This window comes from Lepidochelys kempii, chromosome 3, assembly GCF_965140285.1.
Source record: "Lepidochelys kempii isolate rLepKem1 chromosome 3, rLepKem1.hap1, whole genome shotgun sequence".
NCBI lineage: Eukaryota > Metazoa > Chordata > Testudines > Cheloniidae > Lepidochelys > Lepidochelys kempii.
Window position 1 is genome coordinate 132,841,026 of NC_136382.1, and position 27,803 is coordinate 132,868,828.

The following is a 27,803-nucleotide window of genomic DNA, read 5'->3' on the forward strand; positions in this document are numbered from 1 at the left end:
ATTATTTTAATTTTTGAATTAAGTGTGGATGTGATTTGATGACTTGGATGCTGTGGTTCTTCTGCTGATTCATAGCTAAATTTTGATATGGCTGTTGATAAAATCTGCATACTAGTTAAAGAGAAGAAAATTAAATATCCTACTCACTGTACACTCTTTAAGATATGGCGGGAAAGAGGCGGACACATCTGTAATGGTGGATATTGATCCATTGTTTCTCAGTGTACTGACCTGGATAGTTTATTTGACACTCTTCTTTCAGATTTGTTAGCTTTGCCCTTGCATGTATGTGTGCACAAAACATGTAGCCATGCAGCCAGTGGGGTTTCCAGTGGAGTCAATTGTTTACTTTCCCCTACTCCACACACACCATTTGGTGCTGAATCACAACAATGTCCCACTGGCTAAGTATGGGTGGTTTGCTCTTTCTGGAATCCATAAATACCACTGAGTGTAGGCGAGGTGGTTATTTGGAAGAACTGCAGTGTGTTCTTTTCCTCCAAAAATGAACACCATGCTTCTTTAGAGTATTCTCAGCCTTTGCTGGCTTGGGCAGTGAGAGACCAAACAGGAGAACATAATACCCTGCTATTAAGTTGTCCAGAAAGTTTGTATTAGTTGAACTTTTTTCTCACCTGTAAATAAACCTCTTTTATTTCCCCTTAAGTTCTTAGTTTCTTTGTTGATGCATGCACTTGGAGGACTCATAGATAAAAGTTGCTAGAAAGAAATAATTAAGGGTTTTGTATAGGATGATGCCACACTGTTTGAAACATGTATTGCTGTAAAATATTCCTTGTGGGTCTTTTATGTGTAACTCCAAAAAGCATTCAGTTTTTGTTATATTGCAAGGAGAAATATTTTGCTTCCAGCAATAGGTACACTTTGGTAAAGTGCAGTAGTACTAGTTTAGTATTGCAGGATATGCATTATTACAGTCCTACAAGAATGTAGCATTACCAGCAAAAAGCCTATGTGCAAATATTCCCATATAAAACAATGTAGTTATAATAGGTAGAATTAGTAAGTTATATTACTGTATATGTTGGATGCTGGCTGAATAAAAATAAAGTTAATATTAACTAAGAGAATTGAAGTGAAATAAAAGGAAAATGGGGAAAAATCAGTTATTACAAATCATGACAATACAGATTTATGTTTTAGTGCTGCTAGGGGGCACCTTTCAGGGATGGTATCTTGAACCTCCAGTGCAAAGTGGGAAACTGCAGAATCCATCTCCACTGACTAGCAAAAGTCACCACCCACTTAAAAGCTCACCCGTAAGGCATCTAATGGGTACCCCCAAGAGGAATCATATCTTTAAACTGTTTCACAAAGTAAAATGTTAATTTGGAGTGATTTGTCTCAGCTCTCTGTAGAAAGCAAATGGCTCCGAGCTGCTTACAGCTGAGAAAGAAAAGACCCTTCCTGCTAAAGAAGCTGATATAGAAGTGCTTCTAAGATATATCAAAGCACTCAGAATTATAGCTGTGTAGAGAAAAGGAAAGGGAAAAGATCCTCAGTTCCAGGGCAGTGTACATGGTGGGCTGCTCTGGTGCCACAGGGTGTGGAAGCTCTGGGGTCCCTGGCTCAGGAGTAATCTCGTTGGTAAGCTGCTGTGGACCCTGGGTTCCCTGGGTAGTTCTTCAAGTGATTACATTTGTCCATTCCAATGTAGGTGTGTGCACGCCCCCAGCACAGTCACCGGAAATTTTTCCCTCGGTGGTATCTGTCAGGTTGGCTTTGGTGCCCTCTGGAACTGCGCACTCATAGCGCCGGTATAAAGGTCCCTGCTGACGCTGTGCCCCCTCCGTTCCTTTTTACCACCCGTGAAAGTCACTGGAACTACTCTGTCCTTGCTTTGCAAGTACTTTCTCAGTGGACTTTATTCTCAATTATTGAACATAGTTAGTTTGCATAGTAAAGTTGTAGTTAGATAGACTTAGACATAGTTCGTTCTCCATTTAGTGGAATTTGTTCTCCGCTCCCGGTGCCAGGCCATGTCTCTGTCACCAGGTTTCAAGCCTTGTGCCTCCTGCAAAAAGGGTATGCCTCTGAGCAGCCCCATTCTAGCTGCCTCAAGTGCCTGCGGGAAGCTCACATTTGGGAGCACTGGAAGGTCTGCAGGGACTTCAAGCCCCATACCAAAAAAGACCGGGATGCTAGGCCATTTTAATGGAGGCAATGCTAATACCTCCCTCAGAGCCAGGACATCTGGATTCAGCACTGAGCACCTCGGCATCAGTGAGGAGCATCCCTGCTGCTGTTTGGGATGTTCAGCACAGTTCACCATCGTCGGTACCCGGGAATGACATTCCTGCCACCATGCGAGAACCTCGGCACTGTTCACCATCTCCATTGCTGAGGAGAAGCGCTCCTGCCGCCGGTTGAGAACCTTGGCACCATTCACCATCTTCAGTGCCGAGGAAGAAGCAGAAGAAGTCCGAGAGGGGACATTCCCCCACTCTGAGGTCAGCGGGCCATGGAGACGTTTGAAGAGTGCGACCTGCACCCGGACACTCTGTGACTCCAGCAACACATGTGGTGTCATTGACTCCAGCCCTGGTGTGGGTGCTGTTGAGCCTGGCACCGGAGGGTCACTGTGGTACCAGGACTTTGGCGGTACCTTCCACGCTGGAGGCATTTGTCACAGTGAGATACCTACTCTCAATGTTGGTACCCATGTCTCTGGCTATATAAGAGCCAATGATGTTGGTGCTTGTAGGAAGGGAAGAGCAGAAGGTCCCTGTTACCTTCTAAAGGGAAACTGGCAATGATGACCCAGCCCCAGTCTCCTCCTCCTCCTCAGCACAAATCTCCAACACTGGTGGGCATTACTCCTCTCTGGTCTCCAAACCGAGACTCGCTGGAGTTGGAGTCCTATGCCTTGTGCAGGAGCTGGCACCTGCATTCAAGGCGGCACTATCCTGCAATGGACCCGGGTCAAAGTATCTCATCAGCTGCATGGTCCTCTGGACAGTGGCAGATACTGGTACAGTGGCCTTTCTGGAGCCCCTGGGCTTTTCCTGGGATGCAAGGCCCCCAGTCCAGATATCCCTACTCAGTGGCCTCCAGGGCAAGAGCACTACTGCCACTCTGATCAGAGCCTGATCCAGGCTCTGGTACTGAGGCTGGCAGTGACTACCAGGAGCCAGCACCACGAGACCCAACTGGTATCCCTTGTTACAGATGCATCAGCAATGGGTTGGGGTTATCACTTGGGCTTCCTTAGAAGTCATGGCGTTGGTGTCCAGAAGAATTTTCTCTACACATCAATGTCAAGAATCTCAGAACAGTCCACTTGGCTTCCCAGGCATTCCAACCCCATGTGGAAGGCAAGAATGCCTCAGTTCTCACAGACAACACAATGGCGATGTTTTATATCAGCAGACAGGGAGGGGCTTGCTCTTCTCCCCTGTGTCAGGAGGCAATTCGATTGTGAGAATTTTGCATAGCCCACTTGATTCACCTCGAGTCTCCTAACTACCGGGAACATAGAACGAACTAGCGGATCACCTCAGCAGATCCTTCTCTGACCACCCTGAGTGGTCCTTTTGCCCAGATGTTGTAAAAGCCATTTTCCAGAGGTGGGGAAAAGCCCACATAGATCTTTTCATGACAAAGCACAACACGAAGTGTCTCCAGTTCTGCTCCCTCCTGGGCCCACAGTCCCAGATCTCTCGCAGATGGCTTCCTCCTTTATTGGACAGGACATCTCTTCGTTCCTCCTATTCCACTCATACACAAGGTCCTGCTGAGGATCAAGTGAGATCACGTGTGAGTCATCTTGACAGCCCTGGCCTGCCCCTTCCCCCTCCCACCCCCGGCATTGGTTTGCCGCTCTCCTGGATCTCTCTGTGGAGATACAAATCCTTCTGCATCTGTAACGAGACCTAATCTCCGAGGACCATGGCCATCTGCGTCACTTGAACCTCGTGTCCATCCATCTGACAGTCTGGAAGCTCCATGGCTGAACCCTGCAGAACTAGCATGCTCGGAGTAGGTCTGCAAAGTCCTCCTAGGAAGCAGAAAGCCATCCACCAGAGCTACTTACCTGGTAAAATGGAAATGGTTCTCTATCTGGGCTTCCCAGAAGGGTGTTTCACCTACACAATTCTCTCTACCATTCATTCTGGAATACTTACCAAACTTAAAACAAGATCTAACCATGGCTTTTGTTAGTCCACCTGGTTGCAATCTCAGCTTTTCACCCCTATGACATTTCTAATGGTTTTCTTGAGAGGTTGTACCCCTATGTGCGACACCCAGTGCCGCCCCACAGTCCCCGGGACCTCAACCTGGTTTTATCAAAACTGACAGGCCCACCATTTGAACTGTTGGCAACTTGCTTCCTACTGTACCTGTCCTTGAAGTTGACCACCTTAGTGGCCATCACTTTGGCCAGAAGAATTTGAGATCCATACCTTCATGTCAGAGCCACCTTACACGGTATTCTTCAAGGACAAGGTCCAATTGCATCTGCATCCAGCTTTCCTTCCCAAGGTTGTTTCCCAGTTCCATAGCAATCAGGCTATCTTCCTACCAGTTTTTCTATCCAAAACCACACTCCAACAGGGAAGAGCAGAGACTCCACTCACTACATGTTAGGCATGCTCTGGTTTTCTACATAGAAAGGACCAAGCTGTTTCGGAAAACTACCCAACCATTTGTGGCCATTGCAGACAGGATGAAAGGTCTTTCTGTCTCAGCCCAGAGAATTTCATCATGATCATGTCATGTATCCTCACATGTTACGACCTGGAAGGGGTTCCTGCCCCTCATGTTCTGACAGCTCATTCCACAAGAGCACAAGCATCTTTGGCAACTTTTTAAGTGCAAATGCCAAGACATTTGTAGAACAGAAACTTGGTCATCAGTACACACATGTACTTCCCATTATGCCATCACTCAGCAGGCTAGAGATGATGTTGGATTTGGCAAAGTGGTACTAGAGTCGGCATGTCAACTAAACTCTGAGCTGTTCACCTGTACAACTGCTTAAGAGTTACCTACGTTGGAATGGACATGTGCAATCACTCAAAAAAGAAAAACGGTTACTAACCTTTCTGTAACTGTTGTTCTTCGAGATGTGTTGCACATGTCCATTCCAAGACCTGCCCTCTTACCCCTCTTCGGAATTGGCTGAAAAGAAAGAACTGAAGGGCAATGGGGTTGGCAGGGTCCCTTATACCAGCGCCATGAGCATGTGGCACCAGAGGGCACCTGAGCAGACCCAACGGATACCACTGATGCAAAAATTTCTGGCAACCATGCTCGGGGTGTGCACACACCTACATTGGAATGGACATGTGCAACACATCTTGAAGAACAACCGTTAAGGAAAGATTAATAACTGTTTTTTCCCCTGCCTGGTTTCCACTGTAATTTTGGAGAAATAGAATAGTCTCCACAAAACATTTTTACTGCCAATGAAATTAGCATTTTCTGACAGAAAAGTGCCCTGTCAAGGAATTTTTGGCCAGCACTGTTCAGAATGGACATTCACTCTAAACTAATGGATATAGAAAAAAAATACAGCTGAGATCAGAGTTGGAGAGGATGTATATGTACTAGTGAATTTGCAGGCCAGAGTCAAGCAGTTGAGAGGAAAATATGGGGTTAAGTTTTAAAAAGTACCTAATGATTTAAGAGCCTAAGTCCCATTTTCAAAAGTGACTTAGGCTCCTAAGCCATATAGACACTTCTGAAAATTTAACCCATGTTCTCTACAGCTGGTGATCTGGAGAACTGTGAAAGAAGGAACAATGTGAGAATAAAAGAAATCTTTGAAGCTTGGAGAAAGGCAATCTTATGCTAATAGTTAAGAATACCACTGAGGACATTTTAAATCTTAGTGCAGTGGAGGAAGTAACAACAGATAGGACTCGCAGTCTTCTCTCTTCAAGCATAAAAAATTGTTTCAGGGACATAACTGTACAGTTATGTTACTGTCAACAAAAAGACCTCCTGATGGAAAATGTCAAGATTTATTGGCTAATATACTGAGGGTGTGCAGAAAAATAAAGTCAACTGAAGAACTGCAGGTGGAGGAAGGAAGGAGGGGGAAATACCTAAGATACAGATGCAGTTTCTGATTCAAAGTTATCTTGACCTACAAGAATACAACCATTATGAAAGATCTAAAAGAAGAGAAGTAAATTATTCAATCTTTCTGGATACTTGTAGAAAGAAATACTGAGTTGCCAGGGAAGGACATTGAGGATGAGCAAGAGAAAAAGAAAACAATTCCCAAAGAAATGCAAGGATCTGACTTGAGATGAATAATCAAGACACAAGGCTAAATAGGTTGACTATAATCAGAAATGACATTTAAAGCAGAAATCTTATGTACATTAATGATCCATTAAAGGGACACTACGACACACATAAAGAGATGCAGAATATTCAGTTATTTCACTAAATATATATTTAGAAACTAATTATTAGATGGTGTGTGGGAAAGCTCCCTTGAGGGTATATGCTGTGTTAATTGATTTAGTGGGCATGATGTTGAGGGACAGCTATCTCAGATTTTAAATCAGATAGAACCTCTGGTGTAGATTGGCATCCTCTCTATAAAACTGTTCAAAAAGTGCTAATAAACCCATTGGTGGATATTTTCAATACCACATTGATAGGGAAGAAGCTTACAGCATCAATAAAAGAAGCATTTCTACTAATCCTCCCTAAGTCAGTAAATGTCTAACTGTCCGGACATCCTACTAATATCTCTCAATCTCCCAAGTCCCAAATGTGGATCTTGACATGCAAAAGACCCCAAATGAGAGGGATGGTGTGGGGCAGGGCTCCATGGACCCCCTCTTCAGGTCCCACAGTCCGTTGCTTACCCTCTCTTTTCCCCCAATTGGCGACCCTTGGGGGAACTTACTGAGGGCAACCACCCACAGGCAGAGGGTTGGCTCTTCCTCTTCCCTTCTCCTTACAAGAGAGGTGGATCTGGCTGGAAAGAGGACCAGTCTCCCAGGCAGCTCCTAGATAGTCAGCTCTAAGGGCTCAGTCCCTTCTCCTTGCAAGAGAGGAGAATCTGGATGGAAAGGGGACCAGTCTCTCAGGCAGACCCTAGATATTCAGCTCTAAGAGCTCAGTCTCCTTTGCGGAGTTTACCTTCTATTCCTCTTGGGGCATATTGCTTTGCTGTCTAGTCAGGGCGACTTCAGGAGCAATGCGTCTTGTGGCTGTCTCCTTCTCAGTTGGACTACCTGTTACCAGCAGCCTCAGGGTTGGGCAACCTTCTTCCTTTTTCACTGCTCCTTCCTAGGTAAATCCCCCCCCCCCCGAAACTCCTCCTCCTCCAGGCTGAACAAGCCTTGCAGGTGCATTAGTATGGAATAGGCCCACAGGAGCTTGTTAGCCTCCTCCATACCAGTGTGAGGACATGTCCCCTCACAGGCACACAACTTTATTCACAAAGGAAACTTAAAAGATAATGGAGTTTTAATATAAACAACTGCACAATCTGTTTAATGATTATTTATTTTTGATGTAAACAATTTTCAGCAGTAAAATGAGGGGAACACCAAATGTGTGGATATTAATATCTTGGGGACTAAAATGAGTGACATCCCTCAAAAAAGACACAGTTGAGAGGTATGAACTGACCTGTAAAAAAAAATAAATATCTGCCAAGGTTTAGGCTAGTGGTTTAAACAAAATATCATCCACTTATATATACAAAGAAGAGACAGGCAGCTAACAGACTGTTAGATGGCTGCTGGGGGATTATTTTATCTGACTAATCAAATAAATGATTCTGTATATTAGCATTAGAGGCTAAGAAAGCATTAATCATGTAGAGTGGAATTATTTTAGAGTAGTTTGGAACAATATGGAATTGTGGATAACTTTCTTAGCTGGACAAAACCTTTATCTGTAACCTGCTGTGAAGATGAAGAACAATGGATATAATGAGAAGTTTTCAGTCAATCTGGAAGCACCAAGTAGGGATGTTGTGTGTTACCTGTGCTTTTTACCTTGGCAACTGAATCACTCGCTGAATGAATCCACTGCAACCACATTCTTAAAGGATACCCAGCACAAAATTTCCCTATATGCTAATGATGTTACTTTGTTCTTAGCCAACCCCATAATTACCTTGAGGGAACAGTGTCAAAGTAGAAAGTTTATCAAATGAAGTCTGACATATTGGCCCAAAGGTTCAGTTTGATACTGGTACCTTGGAGTACAATTATCAAGTAATATATATTAGTTATATGAATTTAAATATAAAATATTTACAATTTGGAGAGTTGGAAAGGCAATACTATTTCATGGATATGCAGGGTAATTCAAACAAAACGAACATTTTACCTACACTCACCTTTCTATTCCAGACATATCAATTTACAGTACTGGGCAAAATGCTCCACAAAGTGCAAAAAGACATTTAATCTTTTATATGGAAGAAACAAAAACCCAGAATAAATGCAATCCCAAACATGAAAGTCTACTAGTGCTGCCAGTTCAATTTGATTTAATCTTAACCTAGACAAGCACTGGAACCATTTGAGAACAGAAGGAATATTGTTTAATATTAAACAATAATAACTTAGCCTGCATTTCAATACCCGATAAATAATAGCCATTCTGCTGGCGTGGGGTAAAATATCATACAAACTGAGTAGTTTCCCCTCTTCATTATATCTTAATCTAGAATTTAATCAGCAGAAATGTTAGGGAATCTTCAGCTTTATGAAGGGTATGTAATAAATACAATCGATCAATTATATCATGAAGACACTAATAAGTTTCCAAAAAAATTAGAAACCACTTCGGGTGTTCACATCTCCCTTCTACCACTATTTACAGCTCAGATCTTTGAAATCAATGGAGCTGCACCAGTTTACACCACCTGAGGCTCTTGCCCAGTATTTTTCATAAAACATAATAAATAGGACGTTAGTAGAGAGTTCAAGGATTTAGAATCAGTAGCTCTGCTGGAACTACAGTTAATAAAAGTACCATCTCACAGATAGATACATAAAGTAATGGGGAGCCAAAGAAAGAAGAATGCTAGCTTCCTTGGGTTGGGATGGGGATCGGGGGAGATGTTAATAGAGATACAGCTGTTGAGAAAAAACTGTTGATGCAGTCTTTTTGGTCAGTGTCTTTTATATGTACCATTGTAAAAGAAAACTATTCTGAGATACTGTATCAAAGCTTTAAAAAGTTTAAAAATTGCTTATTCTAGCAAAGCTTTAAAAGTTTATAAAATAGGTTGTGATCAGTGCAGGAAGGGATATGGAAATATAGGAAGGTTTATTCTTATCTGGGGAGATGGCTCAGAGGCACAAGAATTGGTGCTGCAAGATTACAGATCAAATCAAATTAATGCTCAAAAATAGCAAGGAAATACAAATTCGCTAAGGTTAACATGGTAACCCTTTGTAATGAAGAATATTGCACTGATCCATATAAATAAAAAATACCGTTACAATATTATTTTAAATTCATTTTCACTATTTTGAAAATTATAGGTTAATCTGTGATGAAAGGTATAATTCTAATTTTTGCATAGTAAGAAAATAAAGGGTAGAGCGGAAGATCTGAAGTAATCCACCATTTTAGGTGATGTTTTGTCAATTTACTAGCTGTGCAGATGAGAGAGATTACCTGTATGTTATAGTCTCTTTAGGTACTGTAACTGTGTGAAAACAATTTTCTTCTTGAAAATAATAGTAATGAAATCTGACAAATGCTTAGAGACAGCGAAGGTGCGTGAGTGAGAGAGAGTCACTAATTTTCTTCACTTCCTTCATAATTAGTCTTATCATTGCAAGTGTAAATTAGACCCAGATGTAGAAACTAGGCCAAGAAGGCTTATACCTCATTTGGAAAGAATATTAAGATCCTTAGACTGAATAGAGATCTTAGGTCATCATTTAACTAATAGCACTGAATAACTGTTCTATTAGATATATAGTAGCTGGCCTGAAAATGGGAGTTGGTTGAGTGATTGATTGTGATATGATCTCCAATACTTTTAAAAAGATAAGAGCATCCCTCTTTTGTGACCTATATCTGCGTAAGGTGGTGGTACAGGTTAGTAGCATGGAATGTGTATTTAACCACTTCCCTTTTACCAAATGTACTGTGTTGACACTGTTGCCTCTCATAATAAATCTGGACATTGGAGACTGGGGAATAAGATTATTTCCAGATGGGTGCTAAAAGGCTTGCAACAGGTTGGCTTTTAGTTTAAAACACTTCATGTCTCTTAATGATAATTGAGATTAAGTAAAACAGAGCCATCAGAGTAGAAATTTGCCTATGCCTGGTGGTGAACATATGATTAACCACCACTCCACATGTTTATGCTAATGTGATGTTAACTCCTTTGTTTGCTTGAGATCATGTTGCAATCTGCTTAATTTTATGCAAATTAGATATTGTCCTTGGAATCCTACCAAGTTGACAAAATGGCTTTATGTTAGGCAAAGCTTGCTCAGTCTTTCCTTATATGATTCCTAAGTTGTGCTGCTGTTCCATCAGAAGATACGGGTGTTCCTCTTTCATCTTTTGTAACTTTCTCACGGTCAAGAAATGCTATTAAGAAAGGGGAAGAAAATTCAGCTAATGTCTCAGTGTGCCTATTGCATTTCAGTACTCCTCCTCAATATCTTGGGTAATTGGGCTCCTTGGGAATATAGGCCTCAATATATAATTGATCTATTGCATTCGGTATCCTGCCTCTTCAGTGGTGACCTATACCAGATGCTTCAGAAAAAGATGAACCTCTCTCAAGCCAAAACCCATTATTCCCCTAACCAATTGTGTAATGTTGTATACTGGGGATAAATAGATCAGGGGGATACAGAATGAAAGGATTGGTGAGTAGTAATTGGATAGGATGCTAGTGTGTAGTGGGAGGATAAAGATGGAAAGAGGAGATGGAGGCTGTGGGAAAAAAAGCAAAGAGCAAGACATTTCTGGGAATAAGATAACAGAGAAAACATGAAGGGAGAAAATATAATGTAGGGAAGATTATATATTTGTGTTTGTGCGTGCGCACACCATTCACATAAATGATCATTCCACCTTGCACTCCTATAGTGCATTCTTGGCCTGACTCTAAGGCAGAGATTCACAAATTATTTTTTTTTGTTGATGGACCCCTTTTCAAATGCAGTGTTAATCCCAGACCCCCAGACTGAGAAACTTACAAAAGTACACACATGCTTCATATAAACACATACTGTTAGTAATGCTTTAAGAAAAGGAGTTTGAGTACTTACAGATATCAGTGAGATGGGCGTGCTTGTTTCTTACTGCAGAGTCTGTCTATCCTTGGTTGACAAGCAAACTTGTAAATCATTCGCCACTTCCAGTTGGGACCTGAACTTTGTCTTCATCGATGTCATGGTAGAGAATGATGCTTCACATATATATGTTGCTGGCAAAGGTAGTAACACTTTCATTGCTTCTGTAACTAAAACTGGGTACTCCACAGCAACAGTTGACCAAAATTGGCAAGGTGTCTATGCCTGAATCTGCAGGGCAGTTCAACCAGCTCCTGTTCTGCGTTTTCACTCAAACGGCAAGACAACGTAGCAAAAGTTGAGAACAGATACAGAACCCTATCATATTTCTCCATGTTTATATTTTTAAAGTAAACTCTGAAGTACTCTGCCAAAGTTGAAAGGTGAGCAATGATCTGTCACTCAGTTGTCATGCTGTTTGTATCCAGAAAATCTGTCAATAGAGGAAACATATCTGAGAGTCTACTGCTCATTCTAGTTTTCCAAACCTCTACTTATCATAGAATATCAGGGTTGGAAGGGACCTCAGGAGGTCATCTAGTCCAACCCCCTGCTCAAAGCCGGACCAATCCCCATTTTTTGCCCCAGATCCCAAATGGGCCCCTCAAGGATTGAACTCACAACCCTGGGTTTAGCAGGCCAATGCTCAAACCACTGAGCTATCCCTCCCCTGCATAAAAATAAAAAAATAAAGAAACATTTAATAGAACATCAGGGTTGGAAGGGACCTCAGGATGTCATCTAGTCCAACCCCCTGCTCAAAGCAGGTCCAATCCCCAATTTTTGCCCCAGATCCCTAAATGGCCCCCTCAAGGATTGAACTCACAACCCTAGGTTTAGCAGGCCAATGCTCAAACCACTGAGCCTATCCCTTGTTAATGTGAAATTCTGAAATTACTTCTGAAATTCTGTAATCTTGTCACTCACCTCAAGTATGGTGGTATTGCCTGTTTGTGTGAACAGGTTCAGTGGATTTCACCAGTTAAAAATGTCTGTGAGGTCTGCAAGCTTTACAATCCATATCGGGTCAGAAAAGTTTACGGCAATCTTGGGATTGTGCACCGAAAGAAAACCCAGCAGCTCTTTTTGACACTCTGCCATGAGATAGCTAACTCACTTCCGTATGAAACAATAATTTGTCATATCCTGCACCTATTTCTAAACACAGATTTGCAAAAAGGCATGAATTCAAAGGCCAGAACTTTACAGAATTCACAACTGTCACAGCTGCATTGAGCACATCATGTAATTCAGGTTCAGTTTCCATTTTCTTTGACGGACGGGCCTGGCAATGCAAGGTACAGTGTGTTTCAGTTACCTGTGGATTTATGGCTCGTATTCTTGCTTCATCACCATTCCTACTGTTTATTATAGAAGCAGCACTATCCATGCAAACATCAACACATTTCTCTCAATTCAGCTATTCAGCTTTCATGAAATTATCCAATAATTTGAATATTTCCTGACCTGTTGTCTGTTCTGGTAACTTCTGACAAAAAAGAAAATCTTCCAAAATTTCCCCCAGTCAAACATAACAAATACACACTAATCATTGTGCTGCATTACCAACGTCAGTTGTCTTATCAAGTTGAATTGCAAACCGTTCACATGTACGTAGCCTTTCAGTTAGATAGCATTTTACATTATTTGAAAGTGATTCAATTCTCTTACTAACTGTGTAGTTAGAAAGTGTTACGGCCTTAAGTTTCTTCGCAGCATTTTCCCTTACCATCACTTTGCACATTTCTATAGCAGCTGGAAGAATTGGTCCTTCTCCAGTGGTACAAGATATTTTACTCTTTGTAATCTGAAGTGCTGTTAAGAAAGATGCTTTCGGAGCCTTTTCTGGAACTGATGTTATGTTTGTCTTTTGAGTTTTCTGTTGATTGTATTCTTCTTTCTCATTGAAAAAAGTCTCTGGGTTTATCTTTATACTCAAGGTGCCTGTTGAGAGGTGTTGTTTCAATTTTGTGGATTTCATTGCTTTGTTTGATAGGATTTATAAGCATACAATGCATTGGGGTTGTCCATAACTAAATTCCATAAAACCAGAATCAGTATAACTTTAATCAAACTTTCTGTTCGTCATTTGTTTCTTACTCCTTGACTCTGCATTGTCCATGACTTCAGCACAACTAGCAGTACTAGTATGAGGACGTTTTAAAAATGTATCCATGCTTCAATGTAATTTGCTCACACACTGTAAAAATATATTCCACTTCCACCCACCAAAGACGTCTCAATCATAAAAAAAACAAAACAAAACACATCTCTTCTGATTTGCTGTCACAAAGCAGTGAGATTTTTTATGTTGATGCTTATGCAATGAGAGTATTACAGCATTGTTCATGCACCATTTGTTGGTTTTAATCGTTAGGCAATGCAGAAGTGTGGTGAGATTTTTTTTTTTTAGTTAGTCATAATATTTTGCAGAACCCTTGTGCAGTCTCTAAGGACTCCAGTTTGAGAACCGCCATTCTAAGGTATAATCTGGTCTCTTTGTACTGCTCAGGCAGCTCAAAGGAGCCTAATTCTAGCTGTAATTAGCCAGCTGAGAATTTCTCTAAGAGTGGAGTGTTTCTCTCAGCAGAGGTAAAGATGTCCGAGTCAGTTCCTGACACAGCCTCTCACCTTCCTCACTGGCACAGAGCGTGTTCTGGGGAGGGAAGAGGTGGATCCTTAGCCAGTGTAAGTTACAGTAGCCCCTAAATTGCCCTAACTTGCTCTGAGGCTGTTGCAGAACAGCCCACCAACTCATGGAGCTGTGTAACTGATCTTTTACCTATGCTTAATGGATTTTGGCTGGAGAAGAAAATCTGCCCCACCATCTTCAAAGTATAATCAGTGTTTGAATTGAATGGAGCACATATAGGAATCACGGTGAGAAGGAGGGAGGGATTTCCTTGTGTCAGTTGCAATTCTTTCCCTTCTCTGGATACTGCTATTCCTGCCAAGAATGAGTTTTATCCCCGACTTATATAAATTCTTCTGGAGAGCTAACTTTTTGTCTTTGAAAATACAATAGAGTATTCCAAATTAAATGGATTTTAAGGAAATTTCCTTGGGTAAATTCTCTCCAGAAACTCAAACTTTTATTTTCTCTGCCCCACTACAATTAATCTCTTTTGTGAGCTGCTCAAAAGATATTTCCTACTTTGCACCTGCTGATTTGATCCTGGTATAATATTCTTCTGTGCCCTCTAAATGGCATTTCCTTCTGTCTGTCTCTCTCTCTCAACTACCTTTTCTATAGCAGATCCTGTAAATGGGCCTTCATACAGTGTATTTGCAGGATCAGATGGACAATTTGTATTGCATTATGCCTCATAATAAAAATGGTTGGTATCATTTTTAGGAAATGATAATTGGATCCCAATTCTGGGCCCTAGTTTTTTGAGGTATGTTGGTGATGAAGGCATCTTGCTCATTCATTGTTCATTCCTTCTTGTCTGCAATCCCATTAGCTCTGCTGCTTTCAGAATCTGGTATCTATCACTACATCTAATTCCTCCTCTTTTCTTCGCACTAAGCTTTCCTTATGTGCTCCTAGACCCTCACTTTATCTATTGAAGTCTAAGTTGCAATCAAACTCTGTATCCTCATCAGCAACTGGGTGGAAGATTTTATGACTTGTATTAGTGGCATTGATGGATACCATAATGATGATTGCCCTGAGGAAGAACACCTGTTAGCTCTTTAGTTCTTCTTATTGTTCCAACAGGTGTTGATCTTTAAAAAGTTTTAAAAAGAGGAGGAAGAAAGGTGAATGTGTGCTTTGTGCTTAGTGTCGTTATTTCCCCCCATTCACATTTTCCTGTTTTGCAGAAATCGTTCCTTTGCTAGATGTTGAGCAATATTGGACATAGCTATAGCAGAGCTGGTAGCATACTTCTCTAAATGCAATATAAATGATAAACTAATAGTTGCTGCCAGTGATGAGCTGCCAAAATCTTAACAATGGGTTCCCTCCTCACCCCACGAGGGGGTCGTTGCCCACCCCCACCCCGCGGGACCCCTGACCCATCCACCCCTCTCCCCTGTCCCCTGACTGCCCCCAGAACCGGGCAGGAGGGTCTCGTGGGCCACCGTAGTGGGTGCCCACCCCTAAGAGCCAGAGGCACCTGCCGGGGGGTGAGGTGGGGAGTTCTGGAGGTGCTTACCTGGGGCAGCTCCCAGGAAGCATCTGGCAGGTCCCTCTGGCTCCTAGGGGCGGCGGAGCGTAGTTAGGGGTGGGAGCGGCCACTCCCCCCACTGATCACATCGAAAGTGGCGCCTTAGGCACCGACCCTGGGTGATCCGGGGCTGGAGCCTCCATGGGGAAAATTTGGTGGGTGCAGAGCACCCACTGGCAGCTCCCTGTCCCGCACCCAGCCCCAGCTCACCTCACCTCCACTCTGCCCGCTCCGTTGAACAGCACGAACAGCTGATTCGCGGAAAGCCTGGGGGGGCAGAGAAGCAGGCGGTGGCTTCACGCTCAGATCAAGGGTAGCAGAGGTGAGTTGAGGCGGGGAGCGGTTCCCCTGCACGCCCCCCACCCTCCCCCGGGTTACCTGCTGTGGTGTGGCCAGCCCTCCTCGCGCCCCCCTTCCCAGCTCACCTTCACATTCCTGGGCCTGAGCGGGAAGCCGCGGCCTGCTTCTCAGCCCACCCCGGCTTTCCGTGCGAACAGTGCCGGGGGGCGGGGGCGGAGAAGCAGAGCGGGGTGGTGCGTATAGGAGAGGAGGCGAAGGTGAAGCGGAGGTGAGCTGGGGCCGGGGCTGGGGCGGGGAGCTGCCGGTGGGTGCTCTGCACCCACCAGATATTCCCCTTGGGTGCTCCAGGGCTGGAGCACCCATGGAGTCGGCGCCTAAGGCGCCACTTTTGGCCAGTTAAATTTAGAAGCCCTCGCGGAACAACCGGTTCTAAAAGGGCTTCTAAATTTAACAACCGGTTCTAGTGAACCGGTGTGAACCAGCTCCAGCTCACCACTGGTTGCTGCTTGGCTTGTTGCATATTAGAAGAACTCACTGTTAAAATCAATGACCCACGATTCCCTATATCTTAGACTTTTTTCTCCTCTGAGAGTCATGCAATGGAGTGGTGGTGTCACCGGTTCTCTTGAACCAGTGGAGCATCTCATGACGCAAACACCCTTTAATTTTACAGCAATCAATTGATATCCAACTTAAGATGGCTGCCTGGGCTTTAAATTCCATTATATAAAACAAATTAGTATTTCGCTGGCTCAATCAAAAGGTGCAATCAGAATTAGGCCCTGACCAGGCTGGGCTTTTGGCTTAAGATGGGAAAACCCTTCCTTCTCTGTCCCAGCTTCACCCAGAACTGCCACCTCAAGGAAGCAGCCAGCCATTTTTACATAGCCCACTGGGTCTTGATTTGGCTTCTGCCTGCTCCCAGCCTTTCTAGCCACTGAAGGACCAATTATTCTTGGTTGTACTAGCAGCTGATCCAGGGTGGCTTCTCTAAGCAACTCTTGGAGGTCTAAACTTACAGCTCCCTTCTCCCAAAATGACACCTTTCGTTGGTGTGCCCCATGGAACTTGAATCTAGTCTTAACAAAGCTGATGGGTCCCTTTCTTTGAGTCTCTGGTGACCTGCTCTCTGTAGCACATTTCATGAAGGTAGCTTTTTTAGTAGCCATTACATCATCCAGGAGAGTGGGAGAGATAAGGACTCTAGTATCAGATCCTCTGTATATGGTTTTCTATGTGGACAAAGTCTACCTTTGTTCTCACTCAAGGTTTCTTAGAAGCATGGTTTTCACTTTTTATATTAACCAAGCAATCTTCTTATTGACCTTCTTCCCAAAGCCTCATGGTAGTAAGGTTGAGGAGGGACTGAACACCTCTGGATGTTAGAAGACCTTTAGCGTTTTATCTGGTACAGGCTAAACCTTTCGGATCTTTGACTCAGTTGTTCATTGCATTTATCAACAGAATGAAGGGCAGTCTTGTCTCCACTCCGAGGATATTGTCTTGGATATCCAGTTATAATTGCCTTCCAGTTGGCTAACATAAAGCTGCCAGATGGAGTGTTGGATCATTCAACTAGGTCCCAAGGAATCACTCTGGTCTTTCTCACTAATGTTCCCATATTAGACATTTGCAAAGTGGGAACCTGGTCAGCATGTCATGTATTTGCCTTTGACTATGCTATCTCTCAACAATCTAGAGACCGTGCTAAATTTGGACGAGCAATCCACCAGTCCCTGTTCAAAAATATCTCTGAACCCACCTCTAGTTGGGACTGCTTGTGAGTCACGTACAGTGGAATGGACGTGTGCAAATCAGTCAAAGAAGTAGAAATGTTTACTAAGCGTTACTAAGCAAATGTCCGTTCTATGATCCGTCCTCCTTCCACTCTTTATTTTTATATATGAGTAGGTAGGAAGGATCTGAGGGGGTTGGGGCTGGCTCCTCCCTTTATGCCTGCACACAAGGCGTGAGGCAGCAGAGGGTGCTTGTGCATCCCTGAGGAGTACCATTGCCACTGGGGAAAAAAGCTCTCCAACAATGGTGTACTGGAGTGCGCACACACCTACAGTGGCTTAGACATGTGCCACACATTTAAAAGAACAACAGTTATGGAAAGATTAGTAATAATTTCTTATTTTACCTCTGTGTTTGGTACTGGTATGTGGCCTGGAATACTGTGTCCAGTTTTGGTGTCCACAATTCAGGAAGGATGTTGACAAGTTGGAGAGGGTTCAGGGAAGAACCATAATTAAAGGATTAGAAAACCTGCCTTACAGTGACCAATTCAAGGAGCTTAATCTATTTAGTTTAACAAGAGAAGGTTAAGAGGTGACTTGATCACAGTCTACAAGTATCTGCGTGGGGAACAAATATTTGATAATGGACTCTTCACTCTAGCAGGGAAAGATCCAGTGGCTGGAAGTTGAAGCTAGAGAAACTCAAACTGGAAATAAGGCATACATTTTTAAAAGTGGGGGTAATTAACCATTGAAACAATTTACCAAGTTTTGAGATGGATTCTACATCACTAACCATTTTTAAACCAAGATTGGATGTTTTTCTTAAAATATGCTCCAAGAGTTTTGGGGGAAATTCTGTGGCCTGTGTTATGCAGAAGGTCAGTATAGATGATCACAGTGGTCCCTTCTGGCGTTGGAATCTATGAAGCATCCAGAAACAGATAAAGCACTATTGGTAAATGAGATAGAACACCACCATGTGAGGAGTCCCATTCACTGCTACCAATAAGGGGTGTGAGATGGGCTTCTGAAACTCCATGTTGTCAGATCATTCTTCAGATGGAGAAGGATTGTCTTAAGGAAGCATTGTCTTAAGTTGGGAGGACATGGGATAGGTGCCATGGGAATCAATAAGACTGAGTCCTTGTAACTGAGAATTGGCCCAGCAAATCCCCATGATTTTTTTCCTGCCCATCCAAATAGCTTGTGTTAGGGCTTGTCTATGTCAGGAGGTATTTCCTGATTAAATCTATAGCTGGAGGCTCTTTTTCCAGAACAAGGCACTCTTATTCAGGAATATGCACGACCACACATGGACATAATCTGGAGTAGTTAATCCACTTTAAATTCACATCCTACTTTATTCCAGATTAATTTTCAAAGGTTAACAAACCCTTACGTATATCAGTAAATAGCTGTGACCATTTTACTCCCAGACCAGTCTCACTGACAAGGAGCAATTGTTGCTAGAATAGTAGTATAGAAATGTGAAACTTCACCGAGGTGGATCTCTCTTTCTCTGTTTCCCTCTGCACATGCATACTCATATATAAAATAAAATGGGGTGCTGGATTGTGACAAATGACATCTGTTCTGGTGTACTTAGAAATTACAGGCAATGGTAAAGTGTTACATTAGGCAGGCACATTTTGTGAAGTATGCAGTAGAGTTCCCAACTTTCAATTCACACCCTTGCCCCGCCCGCCCGTCCTCTGAGGCCCTGCCCCCTGCTATGCCCCTTCACTGAGGCCACGCCCCCTGTTCACTTCATCTCCCACCCTGTCGCTTGCTCTCCCCACCCTCAGTCACTCCTTCATTTTTGCTGGAGTGTGGGAGGGGGTGAGGGCTCTGGCTGGGGCTGCGAGCTCCAAGGTGGGGCCAGAAATGAGGAGTTCAGTGTGGGAGGGGACTCCAGGCTGAGGCAGTAGGTTGCGATGCGGCTGGGGGTATGGGCTCTAGGGTGGCACCAGGGATGAGGGGTTTGGGGTGCAGGAGGGGGCTCCTGGCTGGAGGATGTAGCCGAGGGGTTTGGAGTATGGAAGGGGGCTCTGGGCTGAGGCATGGGGTTGGGGTGTGGGAGGATGTATGCAGTGATGAGCTGCCAAAATCTTAACAACTGGTTCCCTCCTCACCCCACGAGGGGGTCGTTGCCCACCCCCGCCCCCTGGGACTCCTGCCCCATCCAACCCCCCCGTGACCTCTGACCCATCCACCCCACTCCCCTGTCCCCTGATTGCCCCCAGAACCGGGCAGGAGGGTCTCGTGGGCCACCGTAGTGGGTGCCCGCCCCACCCCTAAGAGCCAGAGGGACCTTCTGGGGGGCAAGATGGGGAGTCCCGGTGGTGCTTACCTGGGGCAGCTCCCAGGAAGCATCCGGCAGGTCCCTCTGGCTCCTAGGGGCGGGGGAGTGGCCAATCTCCGCACTGATCACATTGTCAAAGTTTGACTCAGACTCACAGTTTATCAGACCGCTCTGTTTTATTAGCAAAGCTGCTCTGCTAATACATTTAGAAGTGAGCCCCCCGAGTGGGGCTTGTGTCTTTTAATTTATACAGTTTTTTTGGAGAACAAGTTACAGAGAAGTTACAGACAAAAGAAGAAAAAAGATTTTAGTCACCACCCTTCGAGATCCCTGAGACCAGTCACGTATCTTCAATTACCTGCCACCCTTAACAATCTCCTTTAACAGCTTCCAGTTAACTTAACTAATTGCCCTTCACACCTTCCATTCAAAAGCTAACTGTCCCTATGTGTGCTCCCTCAGATACTTTGTAACATGTTTTGGCATGCCCTCTCATATACAATGTATCCAGCATGTCCCCTTATACAATGTTATACTTCCACAATGTTATACTTCCACAACATCAAAAGTGGCACCTTAGGCGCCGACTCCCTCGGTGCTCTGGGGCCAGAGCCCCCACAGGGAAAATTTGGTGGGTGCAGAGCAACCACCAGCAGCTCCCTGCACCGCGCCCGGCCTCAGCTCACCTCACCTCCGCTCCGCCTCTGCCCCTGAATGCACCGCCCCGCTCTGCTTCTCTGGGCCCCCCCCCCCCGGGTTCCTGCGAATCAGCTGTTTGGCAGGAAGCCGGGGGTGGGGGCAGAGAAGCAGACGGTGGCTTCTCGCTCAGGCCGAGGGTGGCAGAGGTGAGCTGGGGTGGGGAGCGGTTCCCCTATGTGCCCCCACCGCCCCCGGTTACCTGCTGCGGCGCGGGCAGCCCTCCTCGCGCTCCCCTGCCCCAGCTCACCTTCACCTCCCTGGGCCTAAGTGCGAAGCCACCGCCTGCTTCTCAGCGCGCCCCGGCTTCCTACGCGAACAGCTGATTCGTGGGAAGCCTGGGGGGGCAGAGAAGCAGAGCGGGGCGGCGCCTTCAGGGGAGGAGGTGGAGGCAGAATGGAGGTGAGCTGGGGGTGGGGCGGGGAGCTGCCAGTGGGTGCTCTGCACCCACGAAATTTTCCCCTTGAGTGCTCCAGGGCTGGAGCACCTGTGGAGTCGGCGTCTAAGGCGCCAGTTTTGGCTAGTTAAATTTAGAAGCCCTTTTAGAACCGGTTGTCCCTTGCGGAACAACCGGTTCTAAAAGGGCTTCTAAATTTAACAACCGGTTCTAGTGAACTGGTGCGAACCGGCTCCAGCTCACCACTGGATGTATGGGCTCTGGGCAGGGGGTGCAGGCTCTGGGGTGGGGATGAAGGGTTTGGGGTGCAAGAGGGTGCTCTGGGCTGGGATCGAGGGGTTCTGAGGGCAGGAGCGGGATCAGGGCGGGAGCTGGGGCAGCGGGTTGGAGCCTGGGAGGGGGTCACAGGTGCAGGCTCTGGGCAGCGCTTACCTCAAGCAGCTCCCAGAAGCAGCGGCATGTCCCCGCCTCCGGCTCCTACATGGAGGCACAGGCAGGCAGCTCTGCAGGCGCTGCCCCCACAGCTCCCATTGGCAGTGTTTCCTGGCTAATGGGAGCTGTGGGGGTGGCGCGTGGGGCGGAGGCAGCGTTCGGAGCCCCCTTGCTGCCCCTACACGTAGGAGCCAGAGTGGGGACATGCCGGCTGCTTCCCAGGAGCTGCGCAGTGTGGAGGCTAGCAGGGAACCTGCCAGCCCTGCTGCGTGGCACCACCAACTGGACAGTCAATGGCCCGGTCAGCAAATCTAACCGGAGCTGCCAGGATCCCTTTTCGACCGGATGTTCCGGTCGAAAACCGGACACCTGGTCACCCTCGTATGCAGGTATGTTATATTGCCTGGTGATCCTGTCAGTTTTCACAAGCTGACTAATGCAAGGTCACTGTGTGGATGGGAGGCCTCAGACTATATTGCAAGAAGTATTTGTGATTCAGGAGATGGCCCATTCCTGTCTGGTCCGTACTGAACGAGGGTCTCTAAAATTTGAGTGTAATGTTTAATAAGTATGAGAAGGCAGATTGGGTGGATAGAAGACAGAGTGCTTTCACCAGCATACTCAAGTGGACAGAAAGCCAGCTCTGAACAAGACTGCTGAGGCTTCTGCAAACATCTGCTTTGTGTGTGCAGTGTAAAGGGAATGTTGATGGGTGGGCCAAATTTGATAGGCATTGTGGCCATGCACATGGGGTCACAACACCACTGAAATGTGGCCAGACAGAAATGTGTCTGTCTGGCATTATGGAGGTGTGGGTGGGCCAAATTTCAGTTGCATTGTGACCCCATCTACCAAATGATGGAGCATTGCTCTGACCTGGGATTCCAGGTGCTGGAGCAACACTCTGGACCCCTGCAGCAGCACTAATCCCCAAATTATGGGGAGCCCCTGTGCACTTCCCTGGTTGCACTGGTTATTCCTCCACCAATGTTTGGGATCCTTTTTGTCTGGATTGCTGAAGTCATTTATATTGGTTTAAGTTGTGAGATTTCTTTGCAAACTCTTGAGGTTAGATCCTGCAAGAGCTCTCAGACTTCTACCAAGTAGCCCTCATTTTGTCTACTGACCATGTAATGCTTTATATAAAATCATTATATGTGCCTCATGTTGCAGTATTGATGTCTCACTGCACAAAATAAAACCCAGTACACCATTGTGGATTTAAATGATCACAAACCAAGCTCTCAGTTTCCTCCTCACTACTACACTGCTTCTCAAAACAGATCGTTGTGACTGTGGTGTGTAACGGAATGGCAGGATTTTTTGTTGGCCCACCCTGCTGGTGTTAGAATCTTGCATAAAACTGCTGGTGTTCCAATGGCTCATTTTGGTCTGTACTGCTTATTAAACACCTCTGGATATAAGGGAAATGGGAGTGTCTCTCAACGGAGTGAGAATTGGGGATATAGGAGGGAGGCGGTCCTAGAGGAAAACATTAGGGACCTCCAAACTCAGAGAGGAAGTTTAGGCGAAGGTTTATTGTGATGTTGCTTTTTGACTACCAATAAAGCCAAACCCCAGAAGGGGACTGAGTTTGGTCACATAATTCAGGATCAGCACAGGGTAGAGACTGAGACCATTCATAGAGTGTCATGAGTGATTGATAACTATGATTAGTCCGTGTTCCAAAGTGGAAAATTCATGAATGATTTTGGGGATAAATCCTTTTATATCTGATGCTCCTGGTAATGGAAAGTAATAAGTCACAGAATTGATTCGGCAAAGAGCACTTAGTTAATTACAGGTTTTATTATAATCCTGGTTTCCTTTCACATGGTTGGATACTACTTTTTCTACTGAATTAATAAATTCTATGAGTGAGTGTTGATTTCATATATTTATTCAAATTAAAAAATTTAACATCTTAAAAGTAGCACAGTAAAATTCCATGAACCTGCCAATGTTTTCATGAAATGTATGAAGCTGTTAATTTCACCCATCTGGTATAATATTATGTGGGTGTGCATATTTATACATACACACTAGAGAAATGCAGTCGTTGCTGATGAGGAACTCAGTAGTCTTTCAGCTCTCATTAACACTCCACAATAGTTAGGACAAAATGAAGAATATCACATTTAATGCATATTGCCGGGGAATTTTGCCTAGGTAGATTACTTATCTAAACTGAAATTTGGCCCAGGCGCTGGAAGTAAATATCTATTCTTGTCAGAAATGCCGTGGGATCTTTAATGACCACACCTGGGGTCATTAAACCTTGGGTTTAGGTCTCAACTGAAAGATTTATTTATTATTTTGTTAATGACTACCACTTTCTGCACAACCAGCACTACTTTCTTCAGCATTCTAGGTTTTCCTTACAAATTCTAATAAGGGTTTATTGGTTAAGGGTGTAAGATCATGGGCCCTGAACCAGGGCCTGTGAGTCCCTAGGCCATGCTCAGACTATGGCCACCACCCAGTAGCTTACCCAAACTAGTGGAGAAGGGCGCTGGCGAAGCTCTAGCTCACAAAGGCTCTGCCCACAAAGCTGATCGAGGGAGATATCCAGCCCCAACGTTTGACTGGGATGCATTATTTAAAGCAGATAGAGGTACAGGAAGTTGCTTGAGCAACTTGGTGAATCCCTGGCTACTACGAACCCTGCCTATTTGCCTGACTGCTGAACCCTGCTGAACACTTTGTCCCACTCTCCTGTCTGTTCATGGTTCCCGCTTTCCTGACTCGCTTCAGATCCCTACTACTATGCCCTGCCCCTGACACTGTCTCTGGCTCTGATCCTTGGCTTGGCACCTTACTCTGACCCTGGCTCCACTTCCAGGCACCTGATTCTAGCCATTAGGCCTGACCGCCTATTCCCTGGATCTTCAGTGAGATCCAAAAGAACACTGTCTACGGTGGTACAGCTGTAGAAATTTAACCCCAGGTATTCAGGAAAGTGATGAATTATTGTGCTCTGTTTAGGTGGTAAAATTACTTTGTCATCAAAATGAGGCATTTTATCAAATTTATGATATTAACAAACTGAAATATTTTTACAGGTGTCTAAAGGATATTTCTATAGTAACCAAAGTGACTTGTGGTTTCTAAAAAGCAGAAGGGCATTTTTTATAATGTTGGCAGGTAGGGATATAGATCTATTTTTAAAATTAACTTTCTTGTGGCATTTAGAAAGTGCCTATTTTAGTTACTGTGATTGCGGTCAGGAGTTCACTGATGGCACTTTCAGGAGGTGGTGCACAGATCCGTATATGCTTTGATGATTTTTCATCACAGACTCACAGGCATATTTCTGCTGTCAGGAAAATCTACATCAGAGAGATTTACCTTATGGGCATATACTTGATGCCTTTTCATCATAGCCTGAGTTTTGATATTAACCTCCCCTCTGGGAATTCATAATTATTCAACATGTATAAAACTTTCATGTATAGCATCATACCTTCTCCCTAGCTTTTTTCAGAAGTAGAAAGAAGGCTCCAGATTTTAATTAAGAATATCATCTTTTTTATGTTTTATTAAGGATCCTGTGCACTAAGGCTTGTAATGAGTTCTATTTTCTTTGGAGAGACCATTGTTTTGTTGTCAGCCGCGCTGCCTTAGAGGCATCTCAATATTTGCCATTCATCCATTATTATATGTCAACTTTTTCCTCATTTCCCCCCACCCCTGTGGAAGCAAATCACAGATTAGGTTTATAAAACATTTATAGTGGCTCAGGGTGGGGGCAGGGGAAGGATGACGCTTATACACCCTGCTCTTAGGGGTTATTTATAATTATTTATTTGTAAAAATTCACCGTAGGTTGAATTTTGGCAAATAGGATCTAACCTAGGCAATAGAAATGGAGATTTTGTTATAAGTAAAGAGAAGATTGTTTGGTTTCTTTCATTTATGATAAGGGAAAAAATGATAGATTGAGAGTTCTTCTGACTCACAGGATTGAATTAAAAAATACACGATACTTATGTCTGAAGCTGAAAATTTGCCGATTGGTGCTTTGGGATATTTCTTAAAGAAAAACAAAACGGTTTACCTTAGAAAATCATCTGTTGTGTAAAGGCAGCAGTTTATTGTCCTTTTCAACCAAAAATTTCATAAAGCATTTTGGTATGTGGACAATAGATGGAGCTGTTATGGTCTGGGATACCTATAATCTGTGCATTCTCTTTTGAGTTTTGAGGTGGTAGATGGATAATATATGCACAAGTGGATGTGCTTCACATTAATTTCTAGAAGCAGTGTTTCATCCGTAACCCTTGAATGCCCTTGCTGCTTACGTCAGAGCCCCTAAAGGTTATTTTATAGATCTGTGTTTACAGGTACTCATATGGCCTCTGCCACCTTAGGGCTAGTCTACATTTAAATGTTTTACTAGTATAACTATTTTGGTTGGGGGTGTGTGTATTTTTTTTACCGAAATAGCTATACCAGTGAAATCCCTACTGTGAACACAATTTAAATTGTGTAAAAATTACTTATACTGGTATGGTTATTCCCCTTCCCATACTGGAATAGCAAAAGTGGTAGAAAGCTCCTTTATACTGCTATAACTGCATCCACGCTAGGGGGATTGTGCGATTTTAACTATACTGACATAGTTAAAATGGTACAACTTTCTAGTGTCATCAATGTAATTATCCTTGTGAGGTAGGGAAGTGCTATTATCTTGATCTTTACAAAACGAGGCACAGAGAGTTTAAGGACTAATAATATAAGCAAGCCAGCGGTAGAGCTGGGAATTTAACTCAGGACTCCTGACTCCCAGTTCTGATTCTCTAACGGGAATCACACACTACTCAGGAACTGTAGGGCAAAATAAGATGGGAGTATCAGGAACCCTGCATGGCTCCTAAACTACACGTTTCAGGGAGAGAAAGAAGTCGAGAATCCTGATTTTTAAGCACTTATCCATGCAACCTCAGCATTTTCTTTTTTGATATATTATTTTTAATAAGTGCATACCATTTACAAACACAGTTTGTCCTATATATAAAAACCGTAAGGAAATAATGGTATATGGTATTTTTCGTTGTGCAACAAAGATGTTTTTGGAGTCTAACAGATTTATGGTACCCATTTAAATGTACTGTATCATCTGGCAATTATAAATTGAGGTACATTATAAAGCCTGATGATGATCTGATGGACTACAAGGTAATGACCCATGAATTACAAGTGTGAAATTTTCTTCAACTTAAATATCAGACATGGGTTTTCCCCACAAATGTAAAAAATAATTAAAAACTAAAAATGAGGGAATGTTTTCTGTATAAAATAATCTAGGTAAACCATAATTGTGAACATCTTGTTCCAATGGGTTATTAAGAACATTTCCTGTAATGGTATTTAGTGGAGCAGAAAAATTAAACAGAATGCAAAACTCTCCTCTCTTTTAATACTGTTGTTTTAGCTGCTGCTTGGGTCTTTAGTTGCTTAATTTCCTGTGTTTTCTGTGCAATCTACTGATGTTGCAAATGTTTGTTTCCTTCTCTCTTACCCTTCCTCCAAATGAATCTGCAGGAAGTAATTTCTGTACTGCTAAGGATCTTGCAGAAGAAATCAGATCATTAACATCTGAGAGAGAAGGGCTGGAGGGACTTCTCAATGAGCTGTTGGTGCTGAATGCCAGAAATGTCCGAAAATTAGAGGGAATTAAAGAAGATTTCAACAGATTGAAACAAGAACTGGAGCAGGGGAAGTCTGCCTTTGGTAAGTAGTTCACTGTTGGGTGATTGAAGCTTTGCTTGTGCTATATTGTGGACAGACCAGTATTCTGCTGGATTGGATGAACAGCACTGTGATGTGTGTGACATGCAGAACATACCATTTTTAGGAGGGAAATTTTGGCAGGACCTTGATAAACAGTAGTTTGTACATGCTGTCAGGCTCTGTCTTGTCATTCATGAGTGACATTTTTTCTAGCTTTGTGTATATTAGTTTTGTAGGGTGCTTTTGATATCTCTGTTAGCCCTGATTCTCAAAAAGTCTCTTGTGCTGAAACCTAATTAATAATAATAATGCCTTGTGCATGTACATCATGTACATAATCAAATATCTTGTACATAAATGTTCTTGTACTTTTCATCTATGGAAAATATAGGGTGTCCACAACAGTAGGAACCTCTGCCTTTAGCAGAATTGGGTATTTATTCAGTATGTTTGTTGGGAAAGTGTGTAACTCATAGAGGGCACAAGGTTTTGAAAGCAAGAAGTCTTTATTTAAATAAGTGGTTTAGCGAGTACAGCTAACAAGTCAACATAAGCAGCCTTTCTGGCTTACTGTTTCAAAGTGGAATCAGGAAATTTGATCTGTGATTAAGTGAATGCAACTGACAAAGTAGTGCTGCTTCTAAGTTCTGTAGATCCTCTGTCTTCTGCCTTCCCTTCCTGAAGCCGTCCAGTAAGTTACCAGATACAGTGGCTATGTTGCTTAAGTAAAAGATGGCGTAGTGTTTAATTGAT

General features: G+C 43.7%; 1 protein-coding gene across 14 annotated transcripts in view; it reads left to right on the plus strand.

The window, feature by feature from the left end:
- DISC1 (DISC1 scaffold protein) overlaps positions 1 to 27,803 on the plus strand; it is a 383,371-nt gene that overhangs the window by 190,040 nt on the left and 165,528 nt on the right. For all 14 annotated transcript variants that reach the window (XR_012158151.1, XR_012158148.1, XR_012158149.1 and 11 more), the window contains one exon: positions 26,862 to 27,050. Coding sequence is in view for 9 of the 14 variants with exons in the window: in XM_073338073.2 (XP_073194174.1) it covers positions 26,862 to 27,050 (189 nt within the window). In the remaining 5 variants the exon portion in view is untranslated. The remainder of the gene's footprint in view (positions 1 to 26,861; positions 27,051 to 27,803) is intronic.